This window comes from Hipposideros armiger, unplaced genomic scaffold, assembly GCF_001890085.2.
Source record: "Hipposideros armiger isolate ML-2016 unplaced genomic scaffold, ASM189008v1 scaffold_271, whole genome shotgun sequence".
Lineage (NCBI taxonomy): Eukaryota > Metazoa > Chordata > Mammalia > Chiroptera > Hipposideridae > Hipposideros > Hipposideros armiger.
This window is the reverse complement of record NW_017731621.1, coordinates 663323-686943: the sequence shown is the minus strand read 5'-3', so window position 1 is coordinate 686943 and position 23621 is coordinate 663323. Positions and strand designations below refer to the sequence as shown.

At 41.0% G+C, this 23621-nt stretch overlaps 1 protein-coding gene across 2 annotated transcripts in view; it reads right to left on the bottom strand.

The window, feature by feature from the left end:
- Positions 1-52: 52 nt before the first annotated feature.
- Positions 53-23621, bottom strand: part of NUDT5 (nudix hydrolase 5) — a 27138-nt gene continuing 3569 nt past the window's right edge. For both annotated transcript variants that reach the window (XM_019656986.1, XM_019656985.1), the window contains exons 2-10: positions 15072-15182; positions 13614-13681; positions 8003-8052; positions 6721-6828; positions 4954-5049; positions 3996-4097; positions 2503-2511; positions 2323-2376; positions 53-293 (exon numbers count right to left, since the gene is read on the bottom strand). In XM_019656986.1, the coding sequence (XP_019512531.1) occupies positions 184-293; positions 2323-2376; positions 2503-2511; positions 3996-4097; positions 4954-5049; positions 6721-6828; positions 8003-8052; positions 13614-13681; positions 15072-15134 (660 nt within the window). In that variant the 5' untranslated portion in view covers positions 15135-15182 and the 3' untranslated portion in view covers positions 53-183. The remainder of the gene's footprint in view (positions 294-2322; positions 2377-2502; positions 2512-3995; positions 4098-4953; positions 5050-6720; positions 6829-8002; positions 8053-13613; positions 13682-15071; positions 15183-23621) is intronic.

The window sequence follows — 23621 nt, the reverse complement described above, 5'->3', positions numbered from 1 at the left end:
CATTTAAATGAAAGCTACAGCCTACCTGTAATTATAATTCCATACCACCACGTGCATTTTTTGTTGCCTTTATTTTATGAAAAAGCTAATTTCAAATCTACATTAAACTAAACTGAATACAAAGTCTTAGTGAAGGAGGCCTGGGGGCCTCATTTACAAAAACATGGCCACTGTGCTCTGGCCTTAAAATTTCAGGAAGGGCACTTCGAACGGCTTTGTGTTTGCATGTTTCAGCGCCAGAGCGTAGGAATAGACCCTGGCATCCACTATCAGATGTTCTTCAGCTACCAGAGCTAGAGGAAGCAAAGGATACAAGTCAGACAATGATGCTACTAAAGGGGAGTAGCTCTTATTCAATCGGTATGTACTGAGCAGCTCCTATGTGCCAGTTCTATGCTACATGCTGGTGATACCGCGGTGAACAAGACATTTTTTGCCTTCAAAGCTCTTACTGTAGTGAAAGAATAAAGGATATGAAAGTAGGAATACATACATTTCCAGATGAGACAAGAACAAGAAAAAAATGAAGAATACAAACAAGAGCACATGGAACAGAGATGACGTGTTAAAACAGGAAAACTTTGTAGATCCAATTGTTACTTCATTTGTAGCTCACTATTGGGCTTTGCAACTCTTAACCTTATTACACAGGGCTTTAATGAGAACTTTGGTTTCACTCAGATGGAAGTTATCAGATGTCAAATCTGTCTCTTATTTTCCTAGCCACTCATTTAGAACAAGCTCAGAGACACTTTGATCCTTGAAGGCAGGGTTATGTCCTACTCATCTGCATGGCAGGTGCTTGGTAAGTGCTAAAAGCTATTCCTTGTAGCAAACTGAACTCTAAATACCTTTTCCAACTTCTCAAATGTTACTTGTTGAAGAAATGACTTGATTACTATATTGTGATTCTAGTAAAGCTAGGCAAACTGGCTTTTACCCCTGCTCCCCCCATATAGCCTTCTCTACCTTCCTCCCCCTCTTTCTCTATATTTTCCCTTCTAAGGCCAGAAGGAAAGTTTAATTAGGTGAAAGGGAAAAGGAAAGATTTTTGTTTTTAAAGAATACTTTCCTAATATTAAAAAATAATAGAAGATACAGCATATAACATTTAAGTGCTATGTGCCAACATTCTCTCATTTTCTTTTACTTATGTCTCCTCAGAGATAGGGGCTGTCTGTTGTTCCTGTTACATGACAAAAGCTTAGAGGCCCTGGAACTTGTTCAGCTGGACCTAATCCACAGTCGGCTGTGCCTCAAATCCTGTCAGACACGTCTCACTCCCAGAGACAGCACGCCTTCTCTGAGTCTATGCCTAATAAATGACTGAGTCTTTTCAGTATGAGTATTTCTAACTCTGGTTTTGAATCTGCAGGTGGTTTTTACCTTAGATCTAGTTTTTTTAAAAGTATAGTAGGAATGGCAACTTTCTGGGAACCTGAAATCAGTGTTTGAAAGATCCACTTTACTTTCCACACAGACAACACAGACATTAGAAATAGAACTGTAAGCCGCCGGTACTTCTGGGAGGAGGAGATTGCTCTCAAAGCTCCAGGTCCAACAATGCTTCAAGTTAACTTTTGAAGTAAAAAATGAGTGAATGTGGACCTACCAAGCAGCCTGAGGAGCTCTGTGAAGGGCCTGGTCCTGTTTTCAGTACACTACATCCTACTGTGGTTCCATCAGGGACATCTGTCCCACATAACCTACTTACAGAATCCCTGCCCAGGGATGACACACTAACCACATGACCTGTAGGTTACTGCGGGTCACACATAATAGCTCATTATGTCAACACATCACACTTAGCGTATAGTACTGGGTTGTCGGAAAAGTCATGACGCATGTTTGCAACGAAAAACAGAAAAAAATACGTCATGGCTTTTCCGACAACCCAATAGCTACCTCAGTATATTTATAGAAGGGATACTGTTCAGTTCCCCTCTGATGTGTACCCTGCACAAAGAACCATCTAACATACCAGCATAGCTAAGAGGTCATTTCCTTATGCCTCTGTATCGCCATGGGTTAAAGATTTAAGGTATAAAATAGTTTTGGCTAATCAAAGGGACTATAAGCTGGACTTCTGTAGGAAAAGAGCCTCTACTGAAGGCTTTCACTTGCCAGAATGTCTTGCTCATATTTTCAAACTCTGTGCTACCCGGAAAGGGCAATTATTTATTATGAGTCAAATACAGTTTTATAATAGTTCCTATGTATTTCATTTTAAAGAGAAAGAATATAAAGAAACAATTATTTTTAGTCCCCCTTTGCTGGGTATGGGTCGGGAAAAGAGAGTTGGGTAATCTTAAGAATGCTTACCTTCAAGTCTCTTCAGCAGGTCATTCTTTGGTAAGGAAATTACCTCCACAAACTCTAAACAAAGTGCAAGTGAAAACAAAGTTGAAGAACAGGAGAGCCTACCAGAAGAACATAAAATGCCCGTAGCCCTCACCATTCCACTAAAAGACATGGACAGCCACTGGGAGCTGAGGAACATACCTCCATCTCCTACAAAGAAACAAAAGGAGGACATTTTAGCAGGGCCTGGAGTGTTACAACACAGGAGTCTTTTATGCAGGACATATCAAAAAGGCCGGAAGAATTTAACAGAAACCTGGGTCTCTACTAATTTAGTTTATATACACAGTAAAAAACACAGTACAAACATAGTACAAAGTTATCATCGTTCTCCAAATCAATTGTTTGACAGCAAAATTTAAAGCATATTCTGTAATATGTATGTATTTTTAAATTGTATGAAAGTATGCACAACACAAAATTTACCATTGTAACCATTTTTTCAGGGCATACTTCATTGGCATTAAATACATTCACATTGTTGTGTGATCATCAGCACTACCCAGAACTTTTTCATCATCCCAGTAGGAACTCGGTGCCTGTCGAACATTAACTTCATCCCAAATAGGAATGTGGTGCCTGTTAATGCTTCCTTCCCCATCCTTGGTGACCTCTGTTCTGCTTTCTGCCTCTGGGAATGCACTGACTTTAGGTGCCTCATGTTAGTGGAATCACATGGTGTTTGCCCATCTGGCTTACTTCACGGAGCATGATGTTTTCAAAGTTTATCCAAGTTATAGCATGTATCAGACATTTTGTTCTTTTATGGCTGAATATTCACTGTATGAATATACTGTTTTGTCATCCGTTCCCACCTTGTGGGGATTGTGAGTCATGCTGTGTGAGCACGGGTGTACAGGCATCTGAGCCCCTGCTTTCAGTTCCTAGGAGTATAGTTGGTCCTGAGGTGTATACCTAGGAGTGAATGACTGGATCATATGGTGATTCTGTGTAACTGAGGAACTGCTGAACTCTTTCCACAGCATGTTATATGTCTGTTTGCTAGTTTGAAAATTGAGAATTTCAAAACAGCTGCAGTGGGGTACAAAACATTTAGGAACCACTAAGGAAGATGAGAAGCGGAAGTCTCACTTGCACACATGATTTACTGTCGTGTATATATCAACTACTCCTTTAAGGGATGTGTGAGGACATGGAACGGACATACATATAAGTTTCTGAATTCAAACTTGCTAAAAAATATTCTAGAGCAAAGAATTTCCAAAAAGCTTCTCTAACTATGGAACTCAATAGGACTAGTTAATAAGCTGCTGTCCTGTAACAGTTACTTAGCCATTCTTATACATATATGAAGACAGAAATCAGAGTAACTTTGAAGATTTTCATTGTTTAGTATTTAGGCCTGTAGCTCATATTACTAAGTGAGAATAAACTCCATATAGAAAATATGGAAATATGTAATATAACATTCTATATAAAGAAAGCATAAAAACCAATGAAGTGGTAAAAGAAAAATGCTAAAATACACAACATTATAACAATAGACAAGAGTACTGAGGAAGCACCTGCAAAAGACCACTATTCTTTTAACCAGTCAAAAAGCAAACTAGTAACTAGCAAAGGTAAATAATATTCAGTGCAGTTCAACTACCTTAGACAGCCAGTGCACTCACCGGGCTTTGGCTTAGGTCGTACATTTGCAGCCTCATCTCCATTAATAGTTACTGTCATGACGTGTGTGGTACAGTTTGACAAACCTGGATCCATACTTACAGCTATGGAGAGAAGCAACAGATCATCTTTACAGACATCAGTAAGAGGTCGTTTGTCTCATGACTTAAATGTCTTCAGAAGACGGCCACTGATTTTATTGAACACAGAGTTGATGCAGGACCACTGGTTTACCCTAGTCACTTAGTATGTGCTGTAGGACTGTACGGCATATATGTAGTCAGTATTCATGACTTTCCCAGAGTTCCTGAGTAAACTTCGGTAAGTCTGAGGGGAGATGGTACTGACATGATGTAAAATTCTTTCATGACATCAAGAAAAAAAAGTCGAGAGAGTAGCATGGCATGTGGATGAGGTGAATATGTATGTATTAATAATAAAGCTTAGGATGTGGGGAACTCTGGAAGGCAACATGATTTCATAATTCTTCCCCAACTTCAGGTCTTTCTTGCTCAAACTTGCTGTTGTCGGGAGGGGAGGGTAAGTTCATGGGTAGATGGTGACCAAATCTAATTAGGATTTCTGTGAATAAGCCAAGATAAAAGAATCTGGGGGGCTGGGTGAGTGGCTCAGTTGGTTAAGAGTGCGAGCTCTGAGCAACAGGGTCACCAGTTCGATTCCCACACAGGCCAGTGATCTGTGCCCAAGCTGAGCTGCGCCCTCCACAAATAAGATTGAAGGACAACAACTTGGCTGTTCCCCTTCCCCAATTCCCCAACACTGTTCCCCTTCCCAAATAAAATCTTAAAAAACAAAACAAAATATTAAAAAAAAAAGCCACCTAAATTCTGACTATAAAGAACACCCCAAGAAGCAATGCTTTTACACCCAGAAGAATCCACTGCTTGGCTAATTTTCCTAGGTTTGCCCCCAAGTGCACCCCTGGAAAGCAATACTGACCTGGGGAACGTTCAGCAACGTCACCTTTATAGCCGGTTTCTTCCTCCAGCTCCCGCAGAGCAGCTGCCTCTGGGCTTTCATTATCATCTATGAGACCTGGGAGTTCAAGTTCAAGTGAGGCAGGAGAGGGAAACCCACTTTTCTTTGAACCTCTCCCTCTTCTAACATAGCTGCTGCTGAGCTACGTGAGAAGAATCAGAGGATTGTGAAAAGTGTGGTCTTATAGGTAAAACCAAGGTATGGAACTGGTATAGAAAAAAAAAAGGTAAAAGAATAAAACCCTACGCAGATGAAGTAGGTTCTGATAGCTCTCATCTGTTCCTCTTCTACCTAGATTGTTTTTCACAAAAATCTTAATACTAATGTTTTCTACAGCACCGGCAGCACTGATTTCCTGGGAGGACAAGTGGCTTGGTGGTGGCTGAGTGGCCCAGGTTTTGGACCTAGCTGTGTGACAACAGCACTAGGAGCCTGTGACTTTCTGTTTCCTCCTGTGTAAGATGGGGTCAGTGTTACCTATCTTGCCTTCCTCCCTCACAAAACAATACTGAGGCCCTGTAGTGAAATGCCAGGATGAAGGTCACCTCTGAGGGAGAACAGAAAGGACAAAACTGAAGGAGGGTGGGCTTTAGGGGACCACCGTGATCACTGTGGAGGGAGAGCCAAGTGGGACAGTAGTAACGCTGAGTCTCCTGAAAGGAATAAAAAATTACCCGAAAAAGTGAAATACAGGCTATTCAGTTACTTTTAAAGTTATTAATTTCTTCAGTGAAATGGCGAGTAAATAAGAAAGGAAATAACGTTAATTATACGTTATTATGGGATGGACTTTAAAAATACAAAACTTGGGCCGGCCGTGTGGCACGTTGGTTAAGAGTTGGCTTGGGACGCCAGCTCTGAGCAGCAAGGCCAGGGTTGAGATCCCACATGAGGGCCAGTGACACTGCCCTCTACAGCTAAGAAGGTGAACAACAGCTCGACCTGGAGCTGGGCTGCCATGAGTTGCCGGCAACGGCGTAGGCTGCAGCAGGGCTGCAGTGGGCTGCCATGAGCTACTGTGAGTGGCTGGCAGCCAATGTGAGTGGCCGGCAGCTGGCATGAGCTGCCTTGAGCAGCTGTCCAGTGGCCGGCGACCGATTGCCTCACCTGGGAAGAGTGAAATGATAATACCAACATGGGCCAATGAAGCAACGTCCTCTACAACTACACTGAAGAACAAAAGCACAGCAACTTGTCTGTTTCCCTTCCCCGATTCCCCAACACTGTTCCCCTCTCCCAATTCCCCAATAAAATCTTAAAAAAAAAAAATACAAAACTTAAACCTCTCCTGATGGTAACAACCCAATTAAGTCCTATAATAACACACTGCATAGATTCTACATAGCTTAACTTACTGTACAACTGAAACAATATTCTCTATTCCATTTATAGTTTTCGGAGTTAAGAGTCTGGCCTAGTTATTACTGTAAATTTCTTGTCAGAGGCAGATCACTATGATAGAAGATGAAGTAAGTTGACAAATGAGGGAAACGCAATTACCTAAAGAGAGGCCAGAGAGAATGTCACAAAGAGGAGAGCAGGTGGCGTGGAAAGGTGAGCTGTGACACACGCCTTGGATCGCCTCCATGGATGGAGAGACAATCACTGGGGTGTGGCTGGAGGCGCCTCATTGCAGAAAGGGTTTTGTTGAACTTGCAACCCTACAGATAAAATGGCGTCGAATGACAAGTCCCGAGATGCAGTTCTGTTCCGTGCTGGGTGACTCACCTGCGGGGAACTCCAGGCAGTAGCCTCCAATGGGTGGCCGGAACTGTTTGACCAGAACGATACACTCATAATGCAGAGTTCTTTGCAGCACTGGGATAATTGTCACACCTGTCACCAGGAAATACGATAAAGGAGAGTCCTAATGAAAGGTCAGTCATGCTAGCAATCTGCTTACAGCAATCTAACTAAAACCCGGTATTTTAAGAAACACGGCATTCGAAGTCTACCTAATATTTGCCATTCCCAGTAGGAAGTTGAAAGCCATGATATTGGTAGTTAACGTGGAAGTCATTCTCATTTGAGAATGTAATCAAAGAAAAAATAATCACACTTCCATGTTTATAAATAAGTTCTAAGTTACTTGGCCCTAAAACAAAACCCCACTGAATTCTAGAAAAAACAAACCGCCCAGGAAGAGCGCTCGCATCACCCTCCCCCCACAACTTTCCCAGCAGGGAAGAACAGCAGCTGTGGCAGCTACTCGGTTTGCTTCCAGTGAAAATCAGAACAGAATGGAAACATGAAAAGGAAAAACAAGAAGAGACCTATTGCCCAACTTCCCCTAGACCAGAGGTGGGTCTCAGGATTGTTTCTGGGACCTTTGCAGTCAAAGCATTCACGCCTGGAAGGGAAAGTGAACTGAATGAACAGTTGTTTCCTAATTCCATTTCCTCATCAACATATAAAGTGAGTCGTCAAGAGCATTTTTTAGCATGAAGTGTTAAAATAAGTTTTCCAAAGGGCTCACTGAGATCCTCTGAACAGAATAGAAAAGACTTCTACAAGTCGTAGCATATCTAGACACAGAATGTGGCTTTAAATTACACTGATTTGTGTCTGGCTATAAATATGTCTTCCCCTCAAAAAAACTGTTCAGAGCTTAGACAACAGGCTCCAGAAGTTATTTATAAACAAAATTTGATTTAGTTGCAGAGCATCGCAAAAAGGAATACTAGATTTAATGATAAAAGATCAGCGACTGATCTGCCTCACCCGGGAAGAGTGCAATGATGGTGCCAACTTGGGCCAGTGAAGCAACGTCGTCCACAACTAGACTGAAGAACAAAACGACAGCAACTTGTCTGTACCCCTTCCCCCAATTCCCCAGCGCTGTTCCCATCCCCCAATTCCCCAATAAAAATCTTAAAAAAAAAAAAAAGATCATAATTGAAGGTAATTGCTCTGAGGTCTTGGTTACAGTAGAAGGAAAAACCCTGCACCTAGCCTTACAGCGACCTTGGCTAACTTCCCTGATGAGGTTATAGTAGGTTTGCATCCATACCATCAGCTGACTGTCCTTTCCTGGTTGTACGTTTCACAGTTTCCCAAGTTCTGTTCAGTCAGAAGAAAAAACAAAATCATTAGTGCCAAAGTGAATGTTCTTAGGTTTTGAGTGTACAGCCAGAACTTTACAAATGCAAAGCATGCAAAGGTACGAATGACAAGTAATGGTCAACACAGCCCACTGTGCTGTCCTACAGCTTCTGAAAGATACCAGAGAAAACCTGCCACCCGACATCTAGCCCTCTGGGTGCTGACACTTGAGCTGCCTTTCAAATCAGTGACTGGAGAAATACTTCAGTTTGGAAGATAAATATACAGGGAGCAGCCCAGCTGGTGATCACAGTGTTCCAGGCTGTTCAGCAGTGTATGTACAATAAATACAATACGCCCGGATGAAAATTCCACAGGGCACTCTGCGTAATGAGAACCAGTGAGATAGTTATTTATACAATTCAGATGTTAAGGTCTGTGACCTAAAATATACAATTTAAGAAAGCAGGACCTTCCCATTTATTGGGTTGTCGTAAAAGTCATGACACATTTTTGCAACGAAAAACAGAAAAATATGTCATGACTTTTCCAACAACCCAATATTAATTGAGGAATTCTTAAATTTAGGAGTGCTCTTCTTTGAGTGTGTGACATCTTATCTAAGGAGGAAATGTCCCTAGAGGAAAGAGTGATATGAGTGACAGCTGGTTCCTGATCCCTTTTTTTGGCTTCATTCTGATTAGCTATTTGTTTGGGGAAACACTGCACTGAAAATCCAGCTAGTGGAACAATTGTGTTTCCAGTGGGGAGGGCATGAGGGACAATGCCCCCTTCACCCTCTCATCCTTAAATAGAAGAGAGCAGTGGTAAGAGATGGGAGTGAAGAAGCAAATAATTTTGGATTCAAGCAGAGACATCTGAGTGGCTCTGGGGACTGGGATAAGAAAGGTGTCAACATCTGTCTCCCTACAGTAATGGTGAGTGTAAGATGTACTACTTGGAGGAATCCTCATACTTTTTATCAGTTATCCTTAAGGGTTTGGATCTTGCCACATTTCTATTAAAAAAAATTTCAGATATTTAATCTAGTTTTAAAGTAAGTTTCTGTAAACTAGATATTTCAGTGTTGTACCCAAATTTTACAGGGCAAATATGTCAAAAATGAACCTGTGAAAATCAAACAGACTTTGACAACTCACAGCTGCCGACATTCCTGTTAGTAGCAAGAAGCCAACCAACAAGCACTTCTGATAAGTCAATAATACAGATTGCAAGAGACAAAACACCTTTTGATATAGCTCCCTCTGCTGCCTCTTAAGGTTAGTCCTAAAGACTGAAGAAGCCAGTGCTGGGAAAAGCACTGAGGGTCCCATCCCAAATACACTAGGAATAAGGGAAACAGAAAGAGTAGCATCATTATAGTGGTTAAGATGAGGTAAATAAGCAGTAATGAGCCATCAATTATGAGCAATAAATATAAACACATTTATAAGAAATAGTAGAACAAGAATGCCCCATGAGAGCTCCAGTCACCTAACGGGACTCTGAGACAGAGACATACACTGGACTGAATCAGACAATCTTAGTCGTCACTTGCCTACTAGCTAGGCCCATAGCCACAACCTTGAGACTTTTCTTATTTGTACAACTAGGGAATTGAGAGTATGCTAGTTCACAAGCCTCTTGTCACTTTAGAATTCTGATTCTGTTGGGTTGTCGGAAAAGTCATGACGTATTTTGTCTACGTTTTTCAAAGGTCATTCATTTATATAAAGAACAAAGATCAATCAATGATATATTGCCCGTTTTGTTCGATAACCTTTTGCCATCTTTCAGTGAGCTTCATAATTCCTCATTCATAGAAGGACCTGTCTTTATTTGCGAAAAACTGAACAAGGTGCTGATTTACATCCTCATCTGAATTGAACGTTATACCACACAAGGAGTTTTGAAAAGAGAGAAACAAGTGGAAGTCTGACCACGCAAGGTCAGGCGAGTGTGGTGGGTGTGGCAACACATCCCATCGAATCTCCAATAATTTTTGACAGGTGATCAAACTTGTGTGTGGTCTTGCCTTGTCGCGATGGAACACAATTCCTTTACAATTAACAAGCTCTGGATGTTTCTGGATGATGGATTCGTTCAAACTGTCCAATTGCCGACAGTACACATTCAAACTGATTGTTTGGTTCCTTGGTAGGAGATTGAAAAACACGACACCTTCAAAATCCTACTGAGAGCATAGCCTTCCTCTGATGAATGTCCGCTTTTGATGTTTGAGGCGAATCATCACGTCTGGACCAAGACCGTTTGTGCACCACATTGCTGTAAACAATCCACTTCTCATCACCAGTTATCAGTTGCTTCAAAAAAAGCTTGTTTTCCTCACGTTTCATGAGCATGTTGCAGATATTTATATGCGCTGTCAAATGAACTTCTTTGAGTTCATGCGGAACCCAAATATCGAGCTTGCTTACATATCCCAACTTCTTCAGGTAGTGGTGAATGCTTGAATGATGGATGTTCAATGTTTCTGCAATCTCTCGTGTCATGTAACGCAGGTTTGACTCGATCCATGCCTTTATTTTGTTGTCATCAACCTTGGTGGGCCTCCCTGACCGAGGAGCGTCGTTGAGATCAAAATTACCAGCACAGAATTTCGTGAACCATCGTTGGCACTGACATTCTTGTAGAACATTGTCACTATAAACTTCATGCAACTTTTCACAAGCTTGACACGCGTTCTTCCCTTTATAGAAGTAAAACAGTAAAAACTATGGCAAAAATGCAGTTTGGTCTTCCATCTTCAACTTGTTGTAAAATGTCCAAAACTCAATCAAATCGCTCAATTTTTTTTAGAATGAAGCTAGAACTGTCAGCTGTCAAATGACATAGTAATAACATAGATGCGAATGACTGCAGTACTTCCAAAAATGAACTAGTGCCATCTGTCATAAACATGCGTCTTGACTTTTCCGACAACTCAATAGTTAAGTTACTCCATTTTTTAGTCTTTGTTATAGAAAAGTCTATTTGGCTTTCTTCCCTCTAGTCAACTGACACAGGAGGTAGGAAGGGCCACAAAAGGATGACATCACTTCTGTCCTGAATGTCAACGAAGGGCCATACTGCCAGCTTATTTTTACAGTTGTAAAATTAGTTCCATATCCTCTTTCATGACTAAGATGGTGGAACAAAGGATTCTCTAGCTGCTATTGTATCCTTATGTACATGCTTTTATATGAGGTAATAGATAAAACATTTTATAAATCTGTGAATCACAGCCTGCTGTCAAGTACAGAGCGTCATCCTTCCAAGCTTGACATTGTGTGAAACGTTAATGCTGCACGTAAGACCGCTTTAGAGGCTGCGAGGAAGACCTACGTGAGGAGCTGGAGGTGAACACATGAAGGCCATGTGAGCAGAGCCTTGGTAGGCTCTAGAACCTGCTCCCGACTGACTGGTGCAGACTCCGCAGGGGACACATAGTGGGAGTGTTGGAAATAATCCCCTAATGATTCTGCCCCACATCCCTATCGCAGGAAGGGAGGAAGAGGGGTCAGGTGAAGAGACAAGGTAGTGAGAACCAACACATGTTCCTTAGACGAGTATTAAGGGTGTTGTGTTATAAACGTAAACGTTATAGGGAAGGGGACCAAATGGTGTCACTGCAGGTTGGGTTCTAATCTGTCTATATTTTCACAAATAAAAGTACATTTGAACATACTGTGCTCCCTAAGGCTTGTTGGGCCTTGCCACATTTCTGAATCCCCTACTTAGTTCATCTTTAGGTCTATACATCAGCCTCATTGTAAATAATAGCTATACTCTTCCACTGTGGTGATGGATCGTAGTGTGTTTATCTTTCTTATTTTTGGTTTTTAATTTAATGGTGTTATAATATCTTAATGTTTCCCATAACACTGGGCCTTATTAATATTTTTGCTGGTTTAGTAGATGTAATCAAAAGTTTAAATTACTCGCAAGTCCACGTGCTTTTGCATTGGTGATAGATGTATTACCTCACAAGGAAACTCTATTCTTATTTGATCACTTAGCAAATGGAGTTTTTATATTAATTTACATCATATAATCTAGATATTACATTTAGTTACATTTTCATATTTTCTCATTGTTTTATTTTTTATATTTCCCTAAATGCTTAATCTATTTTAACACATTTTGTCTGATATTTAATATAAAAAAAATTCACTGAACAGAAAATCTGGAAAATAAAAGAAAAAAGATTAATCACACAGCTGCCATTAATATTTTGCTAGTTTTCCTTCTAGCCTTTTCTTACACATTATTTGGCAGAGTTTTAAAAGCACACATGTAATTTTGAATTTTGTTATCAACTCATTAACTTTTCTCATATTGCTAGTTGTCTTCATAATCTGCTTTGTAGGTGGTTGCATAGATTTTACCAAATGAATACACTATAACAATTATTTCTCTATTTTTTTTTTTTTTTTAGATTTTATTGGGGAATTGGTGGAGGGGAGCAGTGTTGGGGAATTGGGGAATGGGACCAGCCAAGTTGTTCTTCAATCTTCGTTGTAGAGGGCACCAGTCGCCATCTGGCTGCCCGTCGGCAGCTTGTGGTGTCTAAGCTCAACGTGCCGAGTTCAATCTTAGTTGCGGGTGGGCATAGCCACCATCCCATGTGGGAATTGAACCAGCAGCCTTGTTGTTAAGCGCGCAGGCTGTATCCACTGAGCCTTCCGGGTGGCAGCTCAGCTCAAGGTGCTGTGTTCAGTCTTAGTTGCAGGTGGGCATAGCCATCATCGAACAGGCAATCTTGTTGTTACACCAGCTGAGCCATTCTGCCACCTGTTGGCAGTTCAGCGACAGCTCAGCTCGGGCGCAGCGTCACTGGCCCATGTAGGAATTGAACTGGCAGCCCTGTTGCTCAGAGCTCACGCTCTTAAGCCAACTCTTAACCAAATGAGCCACTTGGCCGGCCCTATTTTTCTATTTTTTTTAATGTTCAGGTTGCTTTAGATTTATTTGTCTTTTTAAGTTTTGATGAACCTTTTTCAGGCCTAAATCTGATTCCAAATAGTTTTCTTAGCAGAGTCTCAGGCCCCATGGTGACCTGGTCCCAAACTCTCCCCTCACGCCATACCTTTATGGCATATGATACATATTGTGAAATGCTTTACAAAACGTTTTCTTTTCCAATTTACATTTCAACATGCAACATGTAAGCATATAACTTTTACCTCAAACCCAGAAATGTTTCCTCTTTAATTCTTCTAATTTATAGATTAGAATTGGTTTACCTAGAAGGAAGCAACCTGTAGTGTTAATCATTTTGCTGCTTTATCAGCTTAAATTAGGCTTGTCCCCAAAGTTTTAGGTTCACACTAATCTACTTGGACAGAATGGTGTTAAAGTAGATTTCCAACTAGTTACTGTAACAAATTTACAACGTAATTTTTTTTCAGAGATTATAAGTGATTCAAACATTCTAACAAGGCGAAAACAGCTACATTCTATTTTTTTATTTAATATAGAGTCTACAATGAGGAAAATATCAAATTTATGGCAAACAGTAAATAGGGACCCTGAGAACCCAAATACTGAGCATTTTATAAAAGAAAAAAATAGTTTACCTTTTTTTACCAGTAGGATCCATGTAAGTTGTTTTTTCAAGCTTGACCCATTTTCCTTCTGCAGTTAACTAAAAGGAGACCAGATGATGATAAGCTGGGAAACTTTCAAATTGAGTTGTTTTTCATTTAGGTTCCCCCCCCCCCACGTTTTCTCTATGTGGCCCTCCCAATTATCATGTTTTCTTTCCAGTAATTCCTGTCCAAGTTTTCAGTTGAGCGTATTAAAACGTGTTGCCTTGAAGGGTGGTTTTGCTTCTGTTTGGAGTTTTGGAGGTAGTACTGAGAGGTGAAAAGAAATTATCTGTTGGGGGAGGGGTGAGGAGGGATGACTCCAGATATGTGGAAGGGAGCACAAAGGAGTGAGGTGTTCTCCGGGAGGCTCCGCATGGTCTGGCCTCTGTTCTGGGTGCTAGTCACATAGGTGTGTGTGTTTAGCATGTAAACTCATCAGTGACATTTTACTGTCAGCGACTACACAACAAAGCTGCCTATGGGGAAACGGTGTCCAGTGACTGGAATTCCCATAATGACACCTGGGTTTCCCACCCAATCTGAGAGGCACCCCAGCATCGCTCTGCCTAGACAGTGAGGAGTTTAGGTTACCAGCACTAACTTAACCATGGCACCTTACTGCACTAACAGGAAGGTGTCACTGTGGATATAAAGTAGTAGATGCTTCTGACTATCTGACCTTTTACTTCTTTTTTAGTTTTTTTTTTTTTTTTTAGCTGAGCCATCCTGCCACCTGTTGGCAGCTCAGCGGCAGCTCAGCTCGGGCCGTGAATCAAACCGGTGTCCCTGTTGCTCAGAGCTCACACTCTTGAGTGAGCTCTCATCTTTTACTTCTTACCAGCAGCAACCTAATAATTACCAGCAAATCTATTTACATGTAACATGGAAAGATTTTTAAATCAAAAAGAAGCGCAGGAAGGTGTCAAGATCAGAGTTCCAAGATGAAGGATATAAAATGTATCCACTGCAGTGGTATCTACTGGAAGAGCCTTTTTAAAAGCTAAATTGAGTAACATACAAGACATACAGTAGTTCTGGAATGCAGACTACGTCTAAGAACATAGGTTTTAATTGCTCTTATACATACTGAGACCATAAACAGCTAATTAAGATGCAATACCTAAGTAGGAAGTATCTAAGCGCTAAAACTCACTTATGATTTATTCTTCTACCCAGGGAAGCTTCTAATAAAAACTGAGAGTTTTGATATCAACAGCCAAAATCCACTTTAAAAAGTCTCAATTTCACTAGTACATGTAATTGGGAGGGAAACGCTACCACTTCCACATGAGCACAATGTCCCTAAGTCCTAAAAAGGTAGCAGGAACAATGTTTAAAAACTTTTTAAGAATTAAAAACAACCACTGGAAAACACAGTCTATATACATTGCTTGGAGATGTGGTTTTATGTGGGGAGGGCGAAGGGAAGTGAAAAGCCATTTATACCTCCTCTGAAATAACAAACTGTTTGGTATTTTGAGAAGAATCCATTGGTTCCTGGTTTTCCATGTTCAGATCAGTTAAGTCTTTCTACCGTCCTCAGGGAAGAAGTTCACGCTGCAAGAGAATGAGATTTATTTAGGCTACTTTTATTTTTCTAAATGAAACATTTGTTCATAGGCCACTGGGTTACAACACTTTAATGGTAAAAAAACTAATCTGTCATCAAAGCTGCTTTTCTCGTGTGAGGATCTGGGAGAACTGCCCCAGATGGAAGAGTCCACACAAAGGTCCTAGAAACATTCAGGGAAGAACGTAAAGCCATCCCAGTCAGGTCCAGCCCGTGGCAGCTATATTCCTACTGCGTACGTACTAGGACTCCAATCTTAGATTTTCAGACCCTGAATTTAAAAAACTTTCCAAGGGGGAACAGCACAAAGATTGTATACCACTCCCCAGTTCCCCCCAACCCCCATTGTCCCTCATCAATCCTTTACAACCAGGAGTGTGTGGGCTGGCTGTGTCTATCTTCCATTTATCTTTTTTTTTAACTTGTAAATTGATATACCATTTTAATAATTTGAAAATGTACAGTTCAGCAGCATTAAATACATTCACATTGTTGCGGTGCATAATAAGTTAATCAGTACTACAGGATCTGGGTTGACAAAAGCAGCCCCAAGTGAAGGGTATTACTACTCTTTCTTCTATTTTGGCTAAATCCCTTTATTTCTGTACCCTGAATATCTGAACATCTTTTTTTTCTACTCTCAAAGTTGACTGATAATCTGGTTGCATATAGAATTATGGGCTGAAAATAATTTTCTATCAGAAATTAGGAGGTGATGCTCAGTTGTCTTGTTTCCGGTATTGCTGTTGAGAAATCTGAAGCCTGGTCGGCCGAGTGGCGTGTTGGTTAAGAACTGGCTTGGGACACCAGAGGGACCCGGTTCGGATCCCACATATGAGGGCCTGTGACACTGCCTTCCACAGCTAAGATGCTGAACAACAGCTCAACCTGGAGCTGGGCTGCTGTGAGTCGCCGGCGACGGCGTAGGCTGCAGCCCCTGCGGCAGTGGGTTGCCATGGGCTACCGTGTGAAGCCAGCAACCAGCATGAGCGGCCAGCAGCCGCAGTGAGCGGCCGTCCAGAAGCCGGTGACTGATCTGCCTCGCCCGGGAAGAGCGCAATGATGGTGCCAACTTGGGCCAGTGAAGCAACGTCCTCCACAACTAGACTGAAGAACAAAACGATAGCAACTTGTCTGTTCCCCTTCCTTCAATTCCCCAGCACTGTTCCCATCCCCCCAATTCCCCAATAAAAATCTAAAAAAAAAAAAGAAAGAAATCTGAAGCCATTCTGATTCTTGACCCTTTTCCTCTGCGCCTTGTTTTCTTTCTCTGGAATCTTGTTGTTATTCACATCTTCATGTTGATTTTACTGTAGTGGGTCCTCAAGTAGGTCATTTCCTTCTGGAAACTTCAGACTATGCTTCTTCGTGGAGAAGTTATTCCACTGGTAATTTCCTCTCCTCCATTTTCTCTGTTCTCTCTTTCAGGGACTGATATTTAGCTGTTGGGCTTCCTGAATTGATCCTTTGTCTTGTCTTTTTCATTCCTATTTCCCATTTCCTTGTTATTTTACCTACATTTCTCAGTGGCTATTCCAACCCTTCACTCCTCTTAAGTTCCATAGTTGCCTAACCTACCTACCCTACCTCCCAATTTTAGCTCCTGGGAAAATACAGCATATTAATAAGCATCATCGCCTCTCTTACCAACTGTTGTAGAGGAAAAACTGGCTTTGCTCTGTTCTTCTGGGACCTACAGTGATAATTAAACTACCCATCACATCTCCAATTTTTACCTCAGACATCAAGTTTCCCCTATCCTAAAACACAACCAATAAAACAAACAACCTTCTCATAACCCTGTTCTCTCCTCCAACCTTGCCGGACTTCTTGAAACAGACAATACTACTGTGTATATCTTTACTCAGCCCATTGCATTCTCCTCCTCTAATGATATCTACCCATCACCCCCAAGCTAGAAATATAAGAATCTCCAATCCCTATTCTTTACCAACCATAACATTACAAGTCCTAAAAAGTCTACCTCTAACATTTCTCAAGAGTCCTATTTCTACCATCACTGCTCCCAATTGGGATGAAATGATTTCCAAAACTATCACCCAGACACTAGATTTTTCTTTACGTTGTCCCAACTTTCAACATTACTCACAGTTAGGTTGCTATAAAAACTCCCTGAAATCACCACTTAAGAAATGAAGGAAGGAAGAAAGTGAATTTGGCTGAATAAGTCTAGGTAGTCATTCTGTTCCTAAGAGTTAGGTTAGTGTGGGGCCGGCTTATACTTGTTCTGAGAGTAATAGCTCCTCACCCACTTGTCTGTGTTTGACTAACTTAAATTCAATTTCAAAATTATCTTGGCACAAAGTTAAAAGAATCACACCACTTGATTTAAAAACTTACTATAAAAGCCACAGTAATCAGATGGTGTGGGTACTAACATAAGGATAGACATAAGAGTTCCTACAATTAAGTTTCCGAACTTGTTGCAACAATGTTGCTAACCTTTTTTGATACCAGAGGGATTATTCATTATGAATTTGTACCAAGTAGACAAACAGTTTTGGAAGTGCTGAAAAGGCTGTGTGAAAAAGTTAGATGAAAACGACCTGAACTTTTCACCAACAATTCATGGCTCTTGCATCATGACGATGCACCAGCTCACATGGCACTCACTGCCTGTGAGGGAGTTTTTAGCCAGAAAACAAATAACTGTATTGGAACACCCTCCCTACTCACCTGATCTGGCCCCCAATGACTTCTTTCTTTATCCGAAGATAAAGGAAATATTAAAAGGAAGACATTTTGATGACATTCAGGACATCAAGGGTCATATGACAACAGCTCTGATGGCCATTCCAGAAAAAGAGTTCCAAAATTGCTTTGAAGGGTGGACTAGGCCCTGGCGTTGGTGCATAGCTTCCCAAGGGGAGTACTTCAAAGGTGACCATAGTGATATTCAGCAATGAGGTATGTAGAACCTTTTCTAGGATGAGTTTGCGAACTTAATTGTTAGACCTTATATACATTGACGGAACAGAACTGAGAGTCCAGAGTTAAACGCATAAATTTATGGTTAATTGATTTTCAGCAAGAATGCCAATTCTGGGGGGAAAAAATAGTCTTTTCAACAAATTGTTCTGGGACTAGATACACACATAAGAATGAAAATGAACCTATACCTATACCATATATAAAAACTCAAAATGGATCCAAGACCTAAATATAAGAGCTAAAACCAAAAAACTCTCAAAAGAAAACATAAGCATACATCTTCATGGTCTTGGATTAGACACTGGTTTCTTAGATGTGACAGCTAAAGCACAAGCAACTAAAGAAAAGATAAATTAGACTTCATTAAAATTAAAAACTTTTGTTTTTCAAAAGATGCCATCAAGATAGTAAAAAGACAATTCACAGAATAAAAAAAAAAAGTTTGCAAATCTGGTAGACTTGTATCTGAAATATTAGGTTGTCGGAAAAGTCCTGATGTATTTTTTCTATGTTTTTCGTTGCAAAAAATGTGTCATGACTTTTCCGACAACCCAATATGTAAAAAATTCGTAACACAATAATTAAAAGACAAATAACTTAAATGAAAATAGCCAGAGGATCTGAATAGATGTTTCTCCAAAGGGCTACAAATGGCCAATAAGCACATGAAAATATCCTCAATGTCACTGGCCATCACAGAATGGCAAATCAAAAGCACAGTGAGACACCACTTCACCCCCACTACGCTAGTTATGATAAAAGAACGTAAATGTTTGTGAGGATGGGGAAAACCTGGGACTTTCATACACTGCTGGTAGGAATGTAAAAGGGTGCAGCCACTTTGAAAAACAGTCTGGTAGTTCCTCAAAAGGATAACCAGAGTTCCCACATGACCCAGTAATTTCACTCCTAGGTATAGAAGCAAGAGAAATGAAACAGGGCCAGCCGAGTGGCGCGATGGTTAAGAACTGGCTTGGGACGCCAGAGGGCCCTGGTTCGGATCCCACATATGAGGGCCAGTGACACTGCCCTCCACAGCTAAGATGCTAAACAACAGCTCAACCTGGAGATGGGCTGCTGTGAGTCGCCGGCGACCGCGCAGGCTGCAGCCCCTGTGGCAGTGGGTTGCCATGGGCTACCGTATGTAGCCAGCAGCCAGCGTGACCGCAGTGAGCGGCCGTCCAGAAGCCAGTGACTGATCTGCCTCGCCCGGGAAAAGCGCAATGATGGTGTCAACTTGGGCCAGTGAAGCAACATCCTCCACAACTAGACTGAAGAACAAAACGACAGCAACTTGTCTATCCCCTTCCCCCAATTCCCCAGCACTGTTCCCATCCCCCCAATTCCCCAATAAAAATCTTAAAAAAAAATGAAACATACGCTCACATGAAAACGTGTACAGAAATGTTAATGGAGGTATTATTCCTAATAGCCCCAATGTGGAAATAATCTAAATGTCTATCAATTAATGAATGGATAAATAAAATGTGGTATTCCATACAATGGAATATTATTGAGCCATAAGATGAAATAAAGCTTTGATTCATTCAACATGAATGAACCTCGAAAACATTATGCTAAGTGAAGAAGTCAGACACAAAAGGCCAAACATTACATGGTTGCATTTACATGAAATGTCCAGAATAGGCAAATCCATAGATACAGAAAGCCAATTAGTCGTTATGAAGGGATGTGGGGGAGGACTGCTTATGGGTATAGGGTTTCTTTTTGATGAAAATGTTCTGGAATTAAGTAGTGGTGATTGTGGCACAATCTTATGAAAATGCTAAAAACCACTGAATTGTAGAGTTTAAGGTAAATTAAGGTATGTGAATTGCATCTCAATAACCAGCACCTTTGCAGTCTCAAAATCCCCAAAAGACAAATGTTCAGGATAGTTGGGTTGCTGAAGGTCACCTTGGGTCCAAAGATTGAGAAAGCCAGGAGACTAGGCAAGTTCGCCTTGGCCTCGGCAGGCTAGTGATGCCTGGCACTGCTGTACCAAGCAACCACTCCACTGTTATCTGGGTACATATTCTGCCTGATGCTCAACACGTATTTGTGTTGTAAAAGTAAATGTATTTCTGTTTTATTCAAATGTTATCAACATTGTTGCTTGCAGATTATGGGCAAATCTAGAAATTCTATTTCCAGAAAGGACTTTGGCAAAGAGGCCAAGTTTGAGGCCTAAATGAGAAAAGGTGACTATATGCTAAAGAAATAAAATCCACTTCATGAGAAAGGGAGATGTCTGTACATTTTCACACTCATTTAAACCATGAAGAAGTATGCACAAACTATATTAATAGTCGTAAAAACCAAATACCAATCAAGTATCTTAGATATGTGAGCTAAAGCAGCTGGTGGCAGAGCCACTGAGAGTGATAGCACATCCTTGGTATTAGGAAGACAGCAGTGGACACAAGAAAAGCCCTGCCTTATTGGAGCTGACTTTCTGGAAAGGGAGAAAAAGTGAGGAACGATAGACAACTTATGCCAGGTTACTAAGTTTTTTTTTGTTTTTTTTTTAGCTGATCCATCCTGCTACCTGTTGTCAGCTCAGCGGCAGCTCAGCTCGAGCCGGGAATCAAACTGGCGACCCTGTTATTCAGAGGCTTGAAAGTAATAAAGAAGCTGCAAGGATATTTCGATATTTAGAGACAGACATTTAGCATATTGATTATATGCATATAGCATAAGAAAGCAGGCAGTTATTGCTTTGAAACTGTCCCAGGTAATAATTTACTAGGTAAACTATTAACTGGCATTGGTTTCCATTAGACAAATAGTTTACATGATCATCATCAAAGTAGAATGCTGAGCCAGGTGAAAACTAACCAAAGGTTGGCTGTTTGTCTCTACCTGTGTGTTCCACACCCAGGAAAAAGAACTTTTACCCAGATTTTTACCTTCTCGATGTTCGATGTCCATTCCTATTAATAACATCAGAGAAGGAAAATTTCCTCCACTTTTAATTCTAACACTTGAGAATAATAACTTCTAGGCAACCAAGTAACCCCATCTACTACACAAAATACTGTGTCCAGAATGGTACAGAATGCTTAGATTAAGTGAATTTTTACCTCCTTTTAAAAAGTAACACTCTGACCCCATGTAATTTCCTGTACATTCCCAAACTACTTAAAAGAAGAAATCTGCAGTCCTCAGAAGTGTTAGGTACCACCAGGAGACACTGAAAAAACAGCCAGTCTCCGATCTTCTTTATGACAGGGGTTCTTGGTCTGGATTCCAGGAGAGACTCCAAAGGTCAGTCACACCTGTTAGAGCACAGAAGTTCTTCCCCCATCCCCGTGTGTGTATCTTCAGGGGCAAAGAGGTAACTAGTTTCTTCATGTTTACATAAACTTTAAGGCATTTAAGTTATCTTCTAGACCCCCTCCTCCACCAGGTTTCTATCTTTATATGATTCCTCAGCTTTTCAAGTGATTGTTGATGGCCAAAAAGATGAAAAAGTGCTGTTCTGCTCTTCATTTAACGAAATTAGTTAAACTCAAATTACAAAACAGTCTTTAATCAAAAGAGGGACCCTGGGTAGGCAAATGTGAAGGTATAAACAGTTTCATACAGATTGTATTAAAAAGTATTTAGCTAGAATGTTAGAGAGCTAAAAGACAAAAGACAAGCTACAGGCATGAATGACAAAAGGGAAAAAAGTGGTAGACAGCGCTGGGCCTCCCAGGGTTTCTCTTAATGCAGTCAGCCCCAAGGGGGAACAGTACTGTGTAGCAATCTACTGACAGTGTGCATAATGAAAACCGTGATTAAAGAGTGATTTCAAAAGTATATCCTGTACTGTGTAGTCCCAAGATGTTCAGGATTATAAAAGCACCTTCAAAATACTCCCCAAACAGAATATATCATTTTCAGCACCATTTCAAAAACAAGCTAAATGGTGCTGTTTGGGGACCAGTCACTACAAGTAACGCATTGCAGAATGAACAAACGAGGTTTCCACTCCAAGCTGCACACTCATCTCCGTTACTGTGACAGAGCTTTCCTAAGCTGACTCAATGCTGGTTTGAGATTTACAAAGTTTAACTTGAATGTTTTCCACTTCATTAGCCAGGATTTAAGGTTATCTATATTTGGTTGCTAAGGTAGCAATGTTTTTTGTTTTTTTGTTTTTTTAAAAAAAACAACCATGTACATAATGCTGAGTGCTCTACTGTTTGATTCAATTCTCATAAGCCATTTTAACTGCTTGGTTTGAACACTGAAGGTCTATGGTGTGTCAGATGTATGATTTTTCCAGGGCACAGAAGACCCTAGTGAGGAAAAATGTGAGGGATTTAGAATTCCTGGGAAGTGGCAGGCAGGTGTCTCTAACTAGCTTTGTGACACGAGCAGTTGAAACGTTTGAGCAGATATTAAGTGCAAACTGACAACTATTCCTCCCCTTGGGGACCTTATAGTTTAGCAAAATAACCAGAGAGGCAAATGCCTGCTATTGAGAGAATGCAATACCAGGGTGCTTTAAACGAGGGGCAAATCACATGCATGTGGGGGGCGGGGGAAAGTGTGAGGATTTTTAAAAGGCAGTTTGATATTACCATCAGATTTACAGACCAAGAAGGCGAGAAAAGCATTCCAACTAGAAGGAATCACATGAACAAAAGCAGAGACATTATCTGGGGGACGGGTTGAGGAATTACAGGATAGTTTGGCAAGCCCTGTGATTCTCCAGCTTTTCCTCCCTACCCCCTCCCATAAACCCCATGTACAATGAATGGATATTAACATTTGCAAACATATCTCCAAGAGTTTAATTCAACTGGATGCCTGCCCTTTTCCCCCCAAAATTTGCAGGCCAATCAAGCACCCAACAACCTGTTAAACAAAAAATTTTAACTTCCCTGGCTTAGTCTTTTTAAAAGAAAGGGTTTATTAGGCCATTGTTAGCACAAAAAGACCAGTTTTGGGGTATGGAATCTAATCCACCTGGCAGCATGGCTATGTAGGAAAGACAACAGGTCCGTCGTCCCCCAGAGTTCTGCATTTTTTACACATAGGGGGGTGGGGTGGGCAGAGAAAGATGTAAGCAGTTCAGAAAGGCTTTACATTAGCCGTAGACAAAGGGGATGGGAGAAGGTGAAAAGGGGCTAGTTCCGGGATAGGCAGCAGAGCCTGCCAGGAAGTGTCCTGTGGCTCCTGTGGATTAGCTGTGGGCAGCAGATCGGGTAGTTCACGTGCAAATAAGCAGACGCTCCTGGGGAGCCTGTGGCATCTGGCTATTCTCTCTTTTGGATCATTGCAGCAATAGCCACCTGGAAATCAATCCTAATTCCAACAGATGTACAGGAATGGGTGCAGTCTTTAGTCAGAGCTGGTCCACAGCTATTAACAGCCTGTTGTCTCTTTCACTCCCCAGGCGCTGTGATTTTAATTTACAGCCTCTCAGAATTTTTTTCTTGTCAAACCCTAACTGGCATGCCACACACTCTTGTTGCTCTGTA